The sequence below is a fragment of the Accipiter gentilis genome, chromosome 11 (genome assembly GCF_929443795.1).
Source record: "Accipiter gentilis chromosome 11, bAccGen1.1, whole genome shotgun sequence".
In the NCBI taxonomy this organism is placed as follows: Eukaryota; Metazoa; Chordata; class Aves; order Accipitriformes; family Accipitridae; genus Astur; species Astur gentilis.
The window spans coordinates 30614149-30633243 of NC_064890.1; the positions used below are offsets into that span (position 1 = coordinate 30614149).

Consider the following 19095-nt stretch of genomic DNA (forward strand, 5'->3'; position numbering starts at 1 on the left):
CTGGTTTTACCCTAGTTACCTAAAGAAATGAACTATATATGATCTTCCTCTCTGGCTGTCATTCTTTTCTTAATGACTTTTGAACAAGCCAATGAATTTCAGCAGGCTTTGGCAGTGGCCCGTGGGTCTCAAAGGCACTAAGTTCACACCGCACGCAGCCTTGGGTTTTAAGTCCTTAAACCATTGCTTGGTTTCCCAGCAGCAGCCATTTGGTCTTTTCAGTTCAGCAGCCAGTCAGTTAGCTCCCCGACAGAAGCGACACGTGCTGTGTCTGGACAACAGATGGGATAAAAATGGGATATGGGAGAATTTGGGGCATTATTGTGAGGTGGCATACAGCAGCATTCGAGGCATTGCCGTATTGTTGGGATTATGGCAGAGAGCTGCAGGGATTACAGCACAGGGAAGGGAGGTAACCCCTAAAGGAAAAAAAGGAGCAGGCAGAAGCGTTGAAATGTAACTACAGGTTGCAAAGCTGTAGGAAAGCAGTCTGGCATAAATGTGTTGTTCATAGAGCTACTTGTTTATCTGTAAAGCTGGTCACCTGCGTTCAAACGCTATGTTATCTGCAATGAGTATCGTTTATACTCTTTAATAGAGAGAGTTTTTTGGCATCTTGCTTAGAAAACAGGTTGTCTCTTTTATGTAATCTTCTCTGGTGGGTGGGTGGGTGCAGGGATCTCAGCTGCCTTTCCCAGTGCTTGCATTCATCCCCCTTACAGCGATTCTCTAATGAAAGACATCTGTTGTGCAATGCCCGTCATCTACACTTTGGTAAACGCACTTGAGAGTATATTTTGGTGTTCAAAATCATTTGGTATCCTTTGGTTGTATCTTCATCTCATCTGTGGTTTGGGCTAACTCTCTACAAGTGATGTGGGCAGAATCAATACAAAACATTGCAAGGTCAGGCACCACGCTGATTCCGTTCGGTGTGTTATATCACTTGCTTCATGCTCTTCGTGATGCCAAAAGCTCCATTTAGCTTGCTAAAAAAATACTGGCGATACTATACACAATCAAGATGGGCCATTAGAAATATTATCTTTGTTGGTAGTTGTATTTGTGAAAAGAAAATCTGAAAAAAACGTGGGCTGAGAGAAATAGTTCAGTTTAGTTATTTATTAGTGAGTTAAATGACACAGGAGAAGATAGTGCTGAAAGCTCTTAAGCAGTGCTTTCTATGTTCAGAGTAGCTCACGTGTTCACTGTTTTTATAGATCCAGCGTATGAGACAGAATGGTTAAGTGACCTGCATACAGCCAGCCGGCTGCGATAACAGTTCAGGGGTCTGGGCATAATTATTGAATTCAATGGTCTTTGCAAACCCAATGATAAAATTGTCCTTATGCTCTCTCTCTTTCCCACCAAACAATGCCACTTTTAGAATAAATCTTGAAAGTGATGAAAACCTGGCATGATTAAGGAGATATTCAGAACTCTAGTGTTTGTAAAGTGCTTTTTTGATTTGCAAATTGTTCTCAGGATCGTGTTTGGGGAAGTGTATGGGTGGAAACAAAATGCATCTTTGACATTTCTCTTATACATTGCTGTCAATCAAATGGCACATTACATTATTTTCTTTCTTTTAAGAAAAATTAATTAAATCACTATTTGAAGCTTTCTTGGGCAATCAAAAAATGAAAAAGAGAGGTGTATCTATGTTGAAAATAAATGCAATTCTGCTATTTCTGTGTCTCTGATTAAAATATTTTTAAAGCTCACCGCTCTTTTTAAAGCAGCAAAGACATATGACCACTCCTTTTCCTTCCAAAGGATTTCCTGCTGCAGATTTTCACTGTATTTCGAATACTAATACGACCAGAAATGTTTCCGAAAGACTGGACAGTGATGCGTTTGGTTGCAAACAAGTAAGGCAATTTTTTATGTTAATAAAAAATATGGGTAGTATGCAAAGATCATGGTATAAACAAATAAAGTTATATGATGGATGTAATAAAAATGCAAAATATCTGTTATAATGCTGGCTGCACTATTTCACTTTTTAATTGAAGATTTAAAATCTCTGGACTTAATTTTATACAAGAAATTCATAATATAATCTGTACCTCTTTCTCTTCTGAATTACAGTAAGCACATATAACTGGAAACTCAGAAATACTTTTACAGAATGAAGATGCTAAGCATCAACAGCTTTGTTTTCCAAGTAGTAAATGACAAGTCTCAACAGAACTTCATTTCAGATCTGTTTGTTGAAATGCTGAGTTGGTAAAGATCTGTTTGCTCTCAAGAAGAAATTATCTGCTGTAATATCATTAATGATGTTTTTGCATGTTTGTTAATTTAGTGCTTGTCAGAAAAATCACAAATTAGAAATCACAGATCAGGAAATGAGGTACAGCCCAGGCAACAGTAACGTAGGGCTCTAAGCATTGCCTAGTGATACTTTTGAGATGTAACCTGCCTTTCAGCTATTCTTTCTCTGCTCAGGCCTTATTTTTATAGAACCAGGTTCCCAGCATTACTGAGAAGTCATTATGACAGGTCTAAAACTATTGAATTTTATTTAACCCATGTCACCAGCTATCCTTTTTTGTAGGCTTAGCTGTGGTCAGATAAGCCAGCTGAACAGTCAACACAATTATACAAACACCAATGTCAGCAGAGGAGGGGGGTTGTGCTGGGCAGACCTAAGAATTCAGAATTTAGGACTGACTTAAACTTTCATGGTATGTATTGCAATGCCTGATGGAAATTGGGTTTTAGTCTCCGTTATGCCTGTCAGCTCCAAGGAGAGTTTAAATTCATGGTGCTGTACAGAGTACTAGTAACAATATTATTGCTACAATTAAATTTGGCAAAACTTGTGTTCATGATATATATTTGTTGTGCATGTGTATATGCAAGCATTATAGCATTTGTTCAAACTTTGTCATGACTTGAACAAAATAACATTTTTTGCTCATTTTTATTACCTCATTTAGTGTTACTAATCTTGCCAACTTTGAATTCTGGCAAAAAAAAGATTGTTAATAATCAAAAGAGTGGATATGATCATTTGTTTCTGTGTATGATATTAAAGAAGATATGGCTGATACCAGCCCGCATCTGGTAATCACGCTTAAGAAATAAATTGAGAAACACAGCAAAACGGGGGAAAAACATAGGAACTTTTAGACTAAATATATAATCTAAGAAATTGTTATATATTCCAGAACAGCTGGCTTGGCAGATGGCTTTGCAACAGCTGACATGTACAAAACTAAGATTTAGGAACGACCTTGGCACATGTTTCTCAGGCTGGTGGTGTTCAGATATGCTAAAGATGATGATACTAAGTTCTGCAAAAGGAATATTTACTTGCACCAGTATTTTAGTTAACATCACACACGTCGTTTTATTAATCCATGTTGGTTTTGAGCATCTGGGAGGTGACTTTATGTCCAGTTCTGTTAGGCAAAGAAGTTGGGCAGAAGTTGACAATAGCTGCTGCTAGGAATTGGCCATGAGAAGCTAATCAGATGGGCTAACTGAACCCAATAACGCACAATTGCATAAGCATTACTGCCAGCAAATGGGATGTAAACACATCTTTACCAATTCAGCATTCGATAATTGCTTTGCTAAGGCGTTCATTCCTTTGTGGAAGAAACGCTGGTTTGCTAGGAAACAGGGGGTTGGCCAGGTGGACTTAAAAGTGTGGTGTGAACTGAGGACTCATCGTTCCTGTGTTAGATATTTTACCTTCTGTTCCTTTTTGAGGCAGCAGAAAGGAAAATCCACTTCTGTTCTCTCCTCAGCTGTGGAGCGCTAGTTTTTCTGGAGCTGTTTCTGAACGGGAGCTCCTTCCCTTTAACCCCCCGCTGCCACTGCGGTGACTGCCGCCCCTCGGCTTCCTCGAGGTGTTCAAAAACACAGAGCAGTAGCTTTGCTAGAATTGTCCCAACCCAAAACCATCTGAGCGCAAAGGGAAGAGCCTAGAAGCAGGATGAGAAATCGGGGCACTGCCTGCCCCACAGATGGAAGTGGCTGTGAGCCATTTTTCCTGAGCTTCGCTTGACGAGCCAGAGCACTTCCAGTGGTCTGAGACTCTTCAGGATTGAAGGCAAAACTTCTTGAACTCCTTGCTCCGTTCATGCCTAAAAGGAAAAACTAGAAGGTCTAGCCCATCTTTTTAAGAGCGTAATCAAGTAATCCATTAACAGCATGGATCTCTTCTGACTCCTGCTTCCCAGGAATAAACTGACTGTCATTATTCCTGTGTCAGATGGCTGCTGCCTTGGCTGTCTGGGCTTCAGCCCGAGAAACGGTAGCTAATCTGAAGGCAGGGTGTATCTTGGGACCTTCGCCCATCACTGCAGTCACATCACCAGCAGCACTGTCTTTTCTCCCCCCTGTCCCTGGGGTGATATAAAAATTCAAACTGTCTGGTATTTACAGGAAGAGAGATTTAGCCTGTCTGAGCCTAGGAAAGAAATGAGTCCTGGCAAAGATATAATCAGGTAATAAGCTTTTCCTAAAGGGGGAAAAAAAAATTCATTTTTTTATCTTATTTATATATTCAGGACTTCAATTACCTGAAAGATTTTTTTAAATCTTAAAATGACATAATTCTTTCAATATATAATATTTATATATAAAAATATTGCTGCCCTCTGGCTTCCAGATATTTTTTCTTTCTTGTTGCAGTGTTTTCAGTAGTGATGTAGCATCTGATACTTTGATGTGTCTGGGCTTAAAAAAAAACAAAAACAAAACCAAAAAAAAACCAAAACAAAAAACCAAAACAAACAAAAAAACAAACCAAAAAAAACCCCAAAACAAACAAAAAAACCAAACCAACAAACCAGAAGATACTGTGAGCTCAAGAAGACAAATCTGTAACTATCCAGAAACTAAGATACTTCACGATGATGCATGCACAATCTGTAGTTCTGAATGTCCGGATGCCCAGCATGAAAAAATATTTATGGCTAACATTATAAAACTACTAAGTGACTTCCAAAATTTGAGAAATAAAGTAACATTTTCAAAGGCAGACTTAGCCCTAGAGCAGAGAAATAGATCTTTTTTGAGTTGTGCAAAAAAATCCTTAATGTTTATTTGCTTCTAGCAGTCGAGCAATGAGACAGAAATTAAGCCTGTTTAAAACTGCATAACCACGTACTATCTGTAGTGAGCTAATCAGCATACATTCAGCAAAGCAAAATAATTACTTACGGTTATCAAATATTTCTAACATGGATGTTACCACCGAGTGACAAAATATGTTTTCATATATACTATGGAAAATATAATCCGGATTTCTTTCATTGTAGGGATAGACTTACTTTCTACATCAACTAGGTAGTAAGCTACCTTGTTGGCCCTCTAAGCAAAGCTTCCGTTTGTACCCACAAATGAACACCATGTCATATAGGAAGATGTCTGAATCAGTTGCCTAGCGCCAGAGAGGAATCCAAAATTCTATAATAAAATATGCCGAACTAAAATTGAAGCTTCTGGATAACATCTTCATAATGTCTCTTTCAACTGGAAATCGCTGTGTAATGGCCACTTGCTTAGGGTACCCTAAGGTTCGGAAAAGAATCACTTACCTAATGCTTTAATTGACTGGCATCTTTTGAGAGCATTTAACAGACTCAGCTGAACTCCAGGTATGTCACGTCTCATTAAGAATTGAGGAGGCTGTTGGAGAGCAAAGTGAGTTTCTGTAACTTGCTGAGCAAAAGGTTGATATTTATAACATGTTATGCCTATGTATTATTGAACAATGAACCATTTTTCCACTGTCCTCGGTATGCAAGAAGCTTTAATTTTAAAGATCTCTGTATCATTATATATATCCTTTTGTCGTTTTGGTGAATGGTAGAGATGATAGATAATCCAATTCTCATTTCAATTTTATAAGTATACAAAATGGATGTATGAATATTATTATTTATAGTAAAATAATTGATCTGTAAAGTAAGATTTACTATAGTGTGTTGCTTATACTAAAGTTCCAAATCTATCTACTGACAGTTGGGCATAGGGACTTTAAAACAGAGAATCCTTTTGGTTATCTAATTAAGTATATTATTATTTTTTTTAAAAAAAGTAACTCAAATGGAATACACAGTAAAGGAAGACATTGAATTAGCATTAGTTTCATCATTATAGCTGCTTTGAAGACTCCTGTTAGCTCCCATGGTGTGGGAGTCTGAGACTCCTACAATGAACAAAAATTCTTGCTTTTATGTAATACACAGTGTTGCTAACAACGTTCTTGCTTTTATGTAATACTGCCATTCAGTCTGTCACAAAAAGCATATATATACATCGGTATGCATGTATGAGTAAGTTTATATACATATAACAATAGATACATACACATATATGTGACTTTAAGTTTATTTCATTTATTTATGAAATACGAAAGAAACTTTTTTACCTCTTCAAACATCTCTGTGCTTGGGAAGATTTCACTCTGAAATAGCAGAGGATGAAATGAGAAGCTAATGTTATATATTTGTCCCATTTCAGAATGGAAAAAGACAGCTTTCATTTTCTACCATTGGCTGCCCAGGCAAAAGCCAGGTTGCCAGAGTGCAGTCCAGGCAGCAAACCAGTTGTTGAACTTCTGCTTTGGATTTTTCAGACAGGTTATTGCAGAAAAGTTTGCTGTGATAATTTGATGGACAAGCCATTCCGTCAAGAATGGCCTGACCGGACCTTGGATTAGCATTCTGTGTATGAGCCCAGAATAATTTAGTAGCTAAGAGCAGAGGTTTTTCTCCTGTAAAACAGTCAGTGGTTTTGAACAAATTTGTGGCAGGTGGTAAGAGGGAAGAAAAGCAAGTCTTGTCACAAACTCAGTGTTTTCTAGTTTGATACTTAAATGGATTTCAAATAAATGTTGTTGTTTTGAAATCGTTGGCTGGGAAGCAACTTGGGATATGAGTATTGTACTGGATCAGGCAGCTGTCCATCTGTCTTCTGGCTGCTGTCGCTGCTTTGTGCATTTTTTAAATTATTTTTTTATAGAACTTACATGATTTGTAGGAGAAGAAGAAAGAGAACCCCCAAGCTTAGCCAAGTTTTCCATCCTACCTGATTTTAGTTTGTTGTAGATTCAGAATAACAGTTTGTGGGTCAAAAACAATGGCTCCATCTTCCTATGTTCAGTCTGATGTTTTGAGGTTTTTTGTCTACAACATATACACTCTTATTCTACAGACCAGATTTTATCAACTAATCCATATCATACCTTTGGCTTACCAAATAAATCAAACCTGAGCTATGTTGCCTATAGCAAGAAATACCTGCATTGCAATTATTCTGTTATCTCAGGAAAATTCTGGAAAAAATATTCTAAAAATTGCATGTAAGATTTCTACTCTAATCACCGTCTCATGAGAATTGAAGCAGATGTTTGTCTTCAGTTTCACCTGCCATGGAAGGAAATGCGGCAAGAAAGGAATTGTCTGAGGCATAAATAGAAGTATGTAATGTAAACTTGGCAACGTGGCTGCAGTTCCTGAGGTCTTGGGGAATTTTTCTCTTGCATACAATTTTTCAGGGAGTTATTAATTTGGACTTCAGTTGAAATTTTATGTAGCAATGGTTCTGATGAACAGACCTTTTCTATCAGAACATCTTCCTGAAATATGCAGACTGTTTCCATTTTGTGAAACATATGGGCTGTAAATTAAAGCACGCACTAGAACAAGAATGACAGGACTCTTTTCTTATCCGTGCCTTGATTCTTAGCTTCGCTTGTATTGCAGTTTTCTAATGTTTCGCTTTGTCTTCTGTGCTGCAACAGGGAGAGCTGTACACACACTGTAACTCCCTGTTGGTGGAAAAGTGGGGTAAACTATACAGATGAGTGCTAAACATGGAATGCTACTTGGGTAGGAAACCTACAATATAATTGTTGAGAAAATACTCTGTATGAAAATGACATTTGAGCAATGGAACTAGGGACGAATGAAACTTGAGACTCCAGCAGTGTTCTAAAAACAGGCTCAGATTGGGCTGTTACAGGTGTTCAGACACATCAAACCAGAAGGTAAAGTTTGGCAGGGACAGTCAATTTAAAAGTAGAGAAATGGAACCAAACATTTTTTTTTTTTTTGAACTAGTAATAAGCTAAATGATACATAGCCATTTTGTATTTATAAACTTGAAATCTGTCAAATGTGCCAGAAGAAAAATATAATTTATCTCCTAGGTGGGTTGGTTAATGTATAATTCTTCAGCGTTGGGAAAATGAAAAATATTATACCCTTTACATATATATATACACATTGCTGCTGTTATATTTAACAAAATATATTTTTTCTTGAATGTATTGCAAAAATAGTAAAAAAAAAATTAAGTCCAAAGTATGGAAAGGGAAACAAATTTTAGCATTGTAACAGCATACAGATCAAGAACCATGTTCATGTAAGTACTAGATGTATTAATAGTATATAAATGGTAATTAAATGAAAAGTATAGATATAAACTTTTTCTCAGAAGGTCTTTAAACCGTTGATTGTTGTAAAATACATGAATGTAACAGCGAAAAGATCATTCTTTATCTTTTTTTCCTCCCCCATAAGCATCCACTACTGACTACTTCCAAAAAGAATGTAATGGTTTATATGGATTTTTTTTGTTTGACTAAATATGTTGATAGACACAAGTGCTACAGAGGTTAGCTTAAGGATTGAATCTTGAAATGAATTATATTTAAATAATCTTTATGGATGTTCTGTTTCTGTAGATTACCAATCTTAGTTGCTACAGTGAACAAGGCTGTCATTGACCTCTGGTGACAACCACTGTGAAAGGATTTTGGTTGTATATATTTATCTAAGATAGGTTAATAGAATACAGGCAGGTGTCAATGAAAGTCAACGTATGACCATTTGCAACGTACAGAATAGAGATCTTTAGAAGCAGGTCTTTCTCACAGAGCTCATGCAGTTTTGCCTTTATCTGTTGCCACTAAAAAGGCTCTTTGTCTGTAGGGCTGTCAATATTGTACATTAGCAATTACTAGATATTTTATATTTATAACGTATACACATGTGTTTTCAGTACCAAGAAGGCTGAGAGCAAATTACCCAACTGTATATATTAGCGCTAGTAGAACAAAGTGTGTATTAAATCTGATATCAGCATTATTTGCAGAACAAACTTTATGGCTTGTCTTTTTGACCAATTATATTCTCCTATACAGAACATCTGTTTTCAGCACACATTCTTATATGTCACCTATTTTTATTATTTTTTTTCTTAATGTGCGTGTTTTCTGTCAATAGGTACTGTTAGTAGTCAGGTCTTTGTATATGTTTAAAATGTTGTATTTAATGCTGCCATAGATGCTACATATATTTCTCCTTTGGAAAATTGTCTGACTCTGAGTATTAAATATGAATTTCCACGTAATGAAAACTACTGTCCTTTTCATTTTTTTTTCTTCCCAGTGTGATCATTACTACAGTCTTGTATCTTTCGGATGCCCTTCGTAAAAACTTCTTAAACGAAAACTTTGATTACAAGGTAGAGTAAACGTGTCTAGCCGTAGATGCAATAGCTGCTACATCATCCTTTGGCCTGGTGGTTTGTTATTAAACTTAGCTCCAGCATCTAAACAGCTAGAACATATACTAAATCAGCAATTTCAAGTGCTTAGAGATAAGTTTTTTCTTAAATCTGGGACTGTCTTAAAAATCAGGAGTGCTGTGGGGTTTTTTTAATTTCTTCTTATTTTTCGTTTCATTATTTCAGCCTCTATGTTAGACTACTCATTCAGGATTTTTGCACAGCAATTTTTTTTGTTATAGATGCTAATTTTATTATTTGTCTGTTATTTTGGAGTTTTCACAGAAAGGAAAATTACTCAATTTTTGAATCGATGCAAACTTATCAAAAGTGGATTTGCATTTCTGTAATTTCTCTCAAGACCAATTAAAATGCTGCATAATTAAAATTAGAAAATTATGACACTGCATGGTGAATGTAGTTAAAGATGCAAGTACCTCATATACTGAGATATGGCACCTATGATAAACTGTGAATTACAGAATGATGCTTTTAGGATTCAGATCAGAAGACCTAGGAATGTGTCTGAAAAGACCCATTCCCATGGAAACCTAAATGAATATTCTCCCCAACCAAGAGACATCAGTCCAATTGCTTCATCATAAAAGGTGCAGAATTTCCTTCCTAAGGAAGACAGCGAGCTCCTGTTGACTTCCAGTAGAGTTGCGGATGCTTCTCTGAAAATCCAGACTCCTGTTGGAGAGGTTGGCAGGGTTGCACATTTATCTACTTGACATAACTGGACAGGAGGAAGCCTATCCTTTATGAAGTTCCACAAGTTCAGAAACTAAAACTGATAAAAGAATTGCCTGTAGACAAGGCATTTATGTTCCTTAAACTTGCTTAGCAATGTTATTACTATCCTGCGGAACTGCAGTGTCTGGAATAAGGCTCCCCTACACTTCGTTCTTCCTCCTGCCGTGAGCATCTATAATTGGATTAATAATTAATATTTTAATGTATTTTAAATTTATCTTTAAATTTATCTTCTAAGTAGAAGATTCAATATCTGATCCAAAAAGCATGTGCACAAAACGCCTGTATATTTGCAATATGTTAATAAAACTTGACTTCGTTTTTGTCCAGTAAAGCCTGCAGCAAGTGAGACTTGCCAATATTATTATAAAGTTGGACAGGCCATAGAATGACAATTCTGTTGCGTGATAGCTTTTGAGGTGTCAGAATTTTTTGGTTTATGGACTTAAATGCATAACTTTTTGTAGTCTTCTATTTAAATATACCCCCAAAAAAGTTTCTAAATTTAGAAGGTGAAGGTTTTCTGATTTGGAGGGATGAAAAAAAATTATCCGCAACTCTGAAACCTTTACATTTAAGAGATGTAGAATATGTAAAATAGATTTATTTCTGCTGAACATTTTGGGGTTGGTGAAAAGTATATTTGGATGCAAAGAAATTTAGTCAAAAACAGTTCAAGTAATTTATTAGTTGAGACTGAAACAAGTGATGCGATTTGAAAATTTGCATCTTGAGTGGTCATAAAATGGTGGTACTGAGAAAATGAAATAACCAAATGCCATATGCTTATTGTAGATATGGGATTCCTACTTTTTTCTTGCTGTCATTTTTATAAACCAGTTATGTCTGCAACTGGAGATGTTCACACCTTCCAAGAAGAAAAAGGTTTTAGAAAAGTAAGTACTGCTGTCAGCTTCTAGAAAACTGTAATAGATCAAATGCTTCTCAAAATGCAAGACATAGGAGGTTGCAAAAAGGCCTACCAAAAAGATAACGGTAACAGCATTTCCACTGACTAGAATGAGAGTTGGTTCTGGCCCTTTGTATAGGTCTTCAGAGCTGATAGCAGCCTTTGTAGCAGTGCCCAAATTGGCTCAGAAATTGGGAACAAAATAGCCACATTGTAGCAGTGCCAACACTAATTTCCAGTTCATGCATAAGTTGCTTCCCAGTGGTTCAGGTGTTTCTGCTAGGCACTGCACTGTTGCCTGAATTAATTGTATTTCTTTAAGCTAGAGCAAAACTATTTGTTCTCAGACAACTACAGCAAATTAATGCAAAAACCAGTTTTGCTTCACAGCTGTGTTAGTGATGTATAGCATTTAGAAAGAACTGATACTTTTGACAATATTGCAGATAAACCTGGCTTAAGGAATCCCATTTTAGCTGGGTACAATGGAAAGAACAGAAACTTGGAAGAAATCATCACTTTTAAAGTAGTTTTTTATGGACTGCAAATGAGACATCTCATTTAACAATGTCACAGAATGGCACATGAACTTGATTTTCTTAAATGATCTTTCACTGTTTCGCCTTATTTTTTAATACGTTGCAGATACGGTGACATGCGTGTAACAATGGGATGTGAAATCTTCAGCATGTGGCAAAATTTAGGTAAGTAATTAAACACATCACCAGTAGCTCGTAAAATGAAAAGCAATTATTATGTCTTCACCTATTAAATACACTTGCCAGTGATAGAGTTGTTGATAATTAAGTTCATATGAAGGCTTGATTCAAGTTTAGGACAACCCTAGTCATCTGTAGTTCCCTTCTTTATAGCTAAACTCAGCTTTCTAAGCCATGATACCGTATCTGACCTATCCCTATTTCTTCGAAGAGAACTGAAAGAATACCATCAGAGAAAAGTAGAAAAGAAAATACTGCTCATTTTGGGCAGAATTATTATGCCTGGAAATATACTTAATGTTCACAATTTCAGTTCTGTTGCCAAACAGTTTAAGGGACAGACATATATCTTAATTCTGAAGCTCTCTTGAGATGCTGGATTTGCATCAAATCTTCCCCTAAGTCCTAGTTGCACTAAAATATAAAGGCATAAACAAATCAGTGACTGACATGTAAATGACACATTGGACAACACAAGAAAAATATATGCTTGGATATAAACTTAGGAACATTTTTATATTTATAAGCAACAACTGTGCAAACTGCAAGTATGAACATCAGAGAAATGCAACTAAATGTTTGGGAAGAAAATCAAAACTGAATAGAAGTTTTGGACACTACGTTTGTCATCTTTATATTTAAATTATTCAGTAGTTCATTTAAGGGCTCATTAAAGATATGAAGACCATCGGTGGATACTGAGATACTGTCATCTCAATTCTATAAATCTTTTCCCCAGCAAGATACGTAGTTGTAAAAAACTGGTCGTTCTGATTAGCCTGTACTAGAAAGAGAAATGTTCGAAATAAGAAATATTTGCTTATTAATATTTTGTTGCCATTTGTTGTGTAGCATATTTTACTTATTTACAGTATTTAGTATTGCTTACTCACTCTAAGGCATCCCTCTATATTATTTGGATACATGATGGGTATTTCTAAACTGGTATATCAAAGATCCACTCCTGGGTCCCATCTCCTTCCCACATGCTAGGAAAAACCCTAGTGTGCATCATCTCTCCACTCGTGTTGTTTTCTGCTGAATGGAAACCCAGTATGTAGGCAAGGAGGGAATCATGATGCCTTTCAAAAGGGGTGAGGTTTTGGGGGGACAATATGGAGTTCATCTGGTAATGTGTCCAATTAAATACTGTAATCAGGATATTTCAAATAATTGGTGTTATGCTAGTCAGCATTTTACAGTTCTTTTAGCAGTGAGAGTCATCATAAGCCTTGATCCTTGTACAGTAACCTGCTTTCATATGGATATGCATCCCAGGATGTTTCCAGCAAAGGAAATTCTGGTTTTCCTTTGCACACACACAGAGCAGCAAGCAGGGGTGACTGCCCACTGGAGTATCCAGAGGTAGGCTGGAAAAAAATTAATTCTCAGCTTGGAAAGTCAGTGCATCATGATTCATAATCCCCCTGTCTGAAGATATCAGAAGTCTTACTCGTGGAAGACTGAAACTGAATGGTCAGTCTTTACTGTATGCCATTTCTATCTTTCCTGACAAGAACTTAGTTTTATGCGAAGTGGAATATGGTGAGTTAATGGAAGATATTTTAGCATTGATTTTAAAGCGAGTTGTTTTGAGAACAGCTGAGTCACATCTTCCCGTTCTTGCAGTCAAAACATGTACTTCCATTTCTGTACTTGCAAAAGTAAAGATAGGTAAAAATCAAAGTACTAACCTCTATTTGATGAGCACAGAATATCAGACAGTTAACAATTTTGTAAATACAAGAATGTAGAGCTTAGAAACCAAAACGTTCTTGTGAAAAATAAGTGAAATACCTAGAGAGCGCTTTGCCTTTCTTTGTTCTCCTTCTGGAAGACTAACTTGGGATACAGATAACCCACTGAACTCAGTATCGCGTAATAAAATCTGATAAATTATGTTGGCCTTACATTCTTATATTGTCTGCAACTTTTCACTTTTGGGGCTTAAGAAATAGCCCATGCTGTGATGGACATGAGATGAAAAAATCTATAGACATTTAGAGTGCTATTTTTTAATTCTGCAGATAGTATTTGGATTGCTTAATAGCTCACAGGACACCCAATTCACATTCAAGTTCATGTTCATTTTCATTTTAGGGGAACACAAGCTTCATTTTATTCCAGCATTGATTGGCCCCTTCCTGGAAGTGACCTTGATCCCTCAGCCAGACCTGAGGAATGTAATGATTCCCATTTTCCATGACATGATGGACTGGGAGCAAAGGCGAAGTGGCAACTTTAAACAGGTACCGTGTGCGAAGCTGTTTATAGAACAGGACCAAAATTCAAGCATTTCAGAGAGTGCTGGTCCCAGCCATTGGTGGTTCAGGGTGGAGAACGTAGCCACAACGCTGGACCTGTTGGAGAGGGATTACCAGGGTTTTCCCTTTTACTTTCTGCAGGGGTAGTAAGATTCTCCAGTTAATGCTACCATGTTAGTAATGTAAGACGAGGGATAAAATTCATGGCCCACCAAAGTGCAGAACAAAACTTGAGTTGTCTTCAACAAGGCTGATTTGCTGTGGTGGTTTTTCATCTCTGCTTTACAGCAGTATGGACTACTGTTTAGATAGGATTCAACTAGCTTCCCTTCTGGTTAGTATGAAGAAAGATCAGATGGTCCTTCTGAGGAATGTTCTTCTGTAAGGATCCACGTATTCTTGCTGCTCAAACACCTTAACGGGCTAGGAAGGAACAACCAAGTGTGCCATCTGCTCCTGCAGCTCCCACTCGGTTCTTTCAGACTGCCTCAAACCATTTCTCGGTGCCCTCCCTCCTTCATGCTGCTTCAAATGGAGGAAAGCAGAAGTATTTGAATTACTCCCAGGCAATCATAATGCTTAGGGTGGGAGTTGTATCTGAAACACAAACCAAGCTATTGAGAGCAGAGGAGTGCACGTCATGTAAGTAGGTAGCTTTTCACTATCAATATATAAGCTTATTGTTAAAAGTCACCATAGAGATGTTAACAAGGAGCGAGAAGGAAGAAATCCACTTGTTCTGCTTCTCTGTGTTTTCAGCTTGGGTTTAAATGAAAATTGTAATAGATTTATTCTCTAATAAAATACCTTGACGACAGCTTGGTTTCTCCCCTAGATTTGTGGTTGCTAATATATTACTGCTGAAAAGGAGATTTGAAATATTAACACACAGTATAGCCTCACCTCTGTATTTTTTATAATCAATACACTTTAAAATAGGCATTGGAGGAGTCATTAGCCACCAGATATGTTCTGTAAGTTTATTTGATAGCTAATACATAAATCCAGCAAATTGGATTTTTAGCCAAATGCGCTGGCAGTTAAAGGAAGGTTGGGAAAGTAAGTCTGAGCCCCCAGGTGTTCTGGACAGTACAGACATTTATAAAAATTAATTTATAAATGAGTGGGGTGCAGGTCAGAAAAGATTGTGTTTCTACTGAAGTCTAAGAAAATAGCTTGTGCTTACAGCCCTGCAGTGAGAATTCAGGCAATTTATTTGGGCTGTGTGCTTTTTGTCTGACTCCATAAATAGATAGCTGCCTTAGCAGCAGCAAATGCTACTCAGCCTGTAGTTTTAAAGTCACGTTGCTCAATTTAAATTAGCTCCCTCCCTCCCTCTCTCTCTCAAAAAAAAAAAAAAAAAAAAAAAGCCACCTAAAAAAGAAAACCCCACAAACCTTGGGAATGATAACAGCTTCAAAAAGATGAAGTGACTTATCAGATTTACATGATTGACCAATAATTCTAAGATGTGCATTTAGCAAAGTCCCTTACATAAAACAAGTCTTTCCTCAATTTTTCTCTAATCTCATTAAAGGAAAAAGAAGCTGTTTACACAACACTTATATGTTGCAGGTGGAAGCAAAACTGATTGACAAACTGGACAGCCTAATGTCGGAAGGTAAAGGTGACGAAACATACCGAGAGCTCTTCAACAGTATGTGAGTAATACGTTTATCTTACGCTAATTCCTTGAGTTCAGTTGGTTGTATCAGATGCTAATGTCGTTGTAGAGAAGTAGTGCTTAAAACAGTTGTAGATCTCGGGGGTTTTCTTCCTTCCCCCCCGCCCCGAAAATCTGAGGAATAAAACATTTTATGGTGGTGTATGGCATCTGTAAAGTCTGGCTGTACTTCTTGCATACAGCTAGAATTGGGAAAGGCTAAATCTGTTATAACACAGAACATTCTCTATACCTACTAATTTTAAAATCAGAATAGCAACAAATGTTTTATAATTGCATAGGGTGCAGGTAGAGCTCAAATGGAGCATTTAGAAAACAAGGCATGAGAATTCAACAAAAAGCTGTTTAATAAGTAATTTTCTATTGCCAGAAACTTGTACTTGTCTGTGTAATGTCACTTGTTGATTTCTTGATTGATGTAAACAATTTTATTTATTCTGAATAGAATATTTCTTATTATTTTCTTTTATAAATTACTTGTTAAGCTTGTAGTATATTTTAATAAATGACATATCACTGCAATCTAATAGGAAAAGCTAATAATAATGCTGAAGTCCCTAAGATTGCCTATAAGTTATCCCACTGACCGAAATAAATGATTGTCACAGAGTACAGGTACAAAATAACTCACTGAACTCTCTGTTGCTCCTCAGAACTCAGTTTCACCTAAGTGGAAGATTTCACTTATTTCTGGTGTGCTTAGTGGGAGATGTATTGTTCCTCTTTAGGATTCCAAGCTGTGTGTTCTTCAGTACTATTAAACACATGATCTTTTTCTGTGTATATGGCTTTTTAACCATTCTTCCTTCTTTACATATTAGTTTTAGCTCTGTTGTCTTTGCTGAAACAACAACATTCAGACCTCAGTGTCTGTGAATAGCAAACATATAATCGTCTGTAATGTATTGAGTTGAAAAAAATAGAGTTCCTAAATATTTATCATTTACAAAAGCAAAAGTGGGTAGAGAGATTAGGCAGAATATTATGGAAATGGGTGAATAATGGCAAACAACAGTACAGTATGCTAAAGCAGAACTTTCTTGTAATTATTCATGAAAGTTTTCATAATATGAATAAAGATAATAAAGGGAAGATGATTTCAATATTTTAGTGTACAGTATTCTTCAAAATTAAGTCATTAAGAGAGAAGCTCTAATTATAATATGAAGTCTAAATGCATTCTCATGTGCAAAATACATCAGGATGTCTGTCACTGAAATAACTTAAAATTCTACAAGAAAGCATATTGGTATGAAATATAGTTCCTAATTTTTTTTGTCATTTTAAGTTAGGTTTAGCTGGGGGGTGTTAAACAAGATACAGTGAAAAATGGTGAGAGCCTTTTATAAATCTAAATGCTGAAGACATAGTCATAGTAATTTAAATTGCAAAATGTCTCACAGCATCAGCGTACTTGTTTCTGTTCTGGTGTAACAGAAGTTTAAACGCTTTGGGAAATTTCAGAGTAACTGCTCAAGTTCACTTCCAGCTTATGAAAAAATAGTTTTTATCATTAGTTTTTTATCCGAGTTTGATTCGGCTCCATACATTAACACCTATCAAGAGGAGAGCTTGCAGAAGATACTAATCTAAAATGGAGGATGATAGAGTGTTCTAGGGTATGTGAAGGAAAATTATTAAAATCCGATTGACAGTTTAGGTAGCTGAATGCAGGGGATGGGGTCAGTTAGCCTGAGATTTCTTTTTTTTATTTTGCCCATAGGTAATTTAAACTAAGCAATATTAAAGTGTCTTTGGACAATGCAAGAAAGCAGACTTGTTTAGGCTGAAGTGACAGAGATGTGCTACGTACCCAAGAACTGTGAAACAGTGATATAGTTTTGCAGCAAGCAGTAGTTTTGTAGTCTTTAATGAAAGCAAATACTACAAAATTACCCGATCTTTCTGAAGATTTAGCATGGTTAGTTTTGATAGGTACAGTTGGGAGCCAAGGGGATGAACGCATCTACTTTGGATATAGTCTAGTAACTGCAGTGGGTGTGACACTTTCAGGTTTTGTCATGCTTTTTATTTATTTTGTTGGAGTCAGAAAATGAATTTGAGTCTCTCAGCTCTGACGTTAACTGCTTTTTTTTCCAGAGACAATCACTGCATCTTTCCTCTGAACTTCTATTTTCAAGGACAAAGTATAAGCATCTCTGGACATATCTAAAATATGTGCTTAGAATTTACTGCTTATAATGGAATTATCTTTATCAAATGAAAAGACATAGTGAAAGTAGGGAGATGATGACTGCTGTTTGTTTTGGATCAATGTCTTTCTAGGGACTTGAATGTGACCACTCAGTGTTTAGCTCCTGAAGTCATTTGAAGAGCTGCAAAACGTGGAGTAGTGAACATTTTGCTATCATGAGAAACTAGATGTTGTAATTGCTACCCAGTGTAATCATGGTATGAAAGGTGTCCTGATCTACATTTACACTGTAACACTGCAGTTGAATTCCTGAGTTAATTAGCACAGGGAAAAGAACAATTTCACTTTATTAAACAGTTGGTGGTTAGAACAAAATCCTTGGAAGCCAAGGGATATACTTAAGTAGCTCTTTTGTTCTGAATCCCATGGATGCTGCCAGTTTATTACTTCTGTAGCTGTATTCCAGTTTGGCCTAACGCAAGTCATTTCAGGTTTGGAGGTTAGGTGGCCACATTATCGAAGCACAAAACCTGGGCTGGTGAGCTCCACTGGGTGCCTGACGATGAGGCTTCTCTTTGCAGAAACTGGAGCTGACATTCAAGCTGAGCAGGCATTTAATACCGAGCTCTGCCAGTTTGTGGGTGATTTTGCTAGCCATGAAGGTATTATATAAGAAGTGATGACTGCTACCTCTCCCGTGCTGTCTTCAGTCTTCTTAATTTCTTCCCCCAGCTGCATGACTGAATTCAGCACTGCCTGGTCCATTAGACTCTGTCTGGACTGAGTCTTTCGGAGCCCTTCTCAATATTTTTGTGGTGTTTGGGTAGCTCCTCGCTCATCTCTGAACTTTTGCAGCAAAGTTTGACTTTGACCCAGCTGACTAGATGAGGGAACCTCTGGCTATAGTGAGGTACCTGGAGGACTTTGTACTCCAAAATAGACATCCAGATGTTTTACGGCAACTCTAGGATCAGATGTCTGTGGGTTAGTGGTCTGAATAACTCTGTGGCTTAGGCATATAAAATCCATTACTACGTGATTGAGCTAGCCCGAACATGCTTCTAAGCCTG

General features: G+C 36.9%; 1 protein-coding gene across 5 annotated transcripts in view; it reads left to right on the forward strand.

Annotated features, from left to right (window-relative positions):
• The window catches only part of DOCK4 (dedicator of cytokinesis 4), a 251486-nt gene that overhangs the window by 189705 nt on the left and 42686 nt on the right, over nucleotides 1-19095 (forward strand). For all 5 annotated transcript variants that reach the window (XM_049814215.1, XM_049814218.1, XM_049814217.1 and 2 more), the window contains exons 27-32: nucleotides 1777-1871; nucleotides 9420-9495; nucleotides 11089-11189; nucleotides 11849-11907; nucleotides 14023-14171; nucleotides 15762-15847. In XM_049814215.1, coding sequence (XP_049670172.1) covers nucleotides 1777-1871; nucleotides 9420-9495; nucleotides 11089-11189; nucleotides 11849-11907; nucleotides 14023-14171; nucleotides 15762-15847 — 566 coding nt within the window. The remainder of the gene's footprint in view (nucleotides 1-1776; nucleotides 1872-9419; nucleotides 9496-11088; nucleotides 11190-11848; nucleotides 11908-14022; nucleotides 14172-15761; nucleotides 15848-19095) is intronic.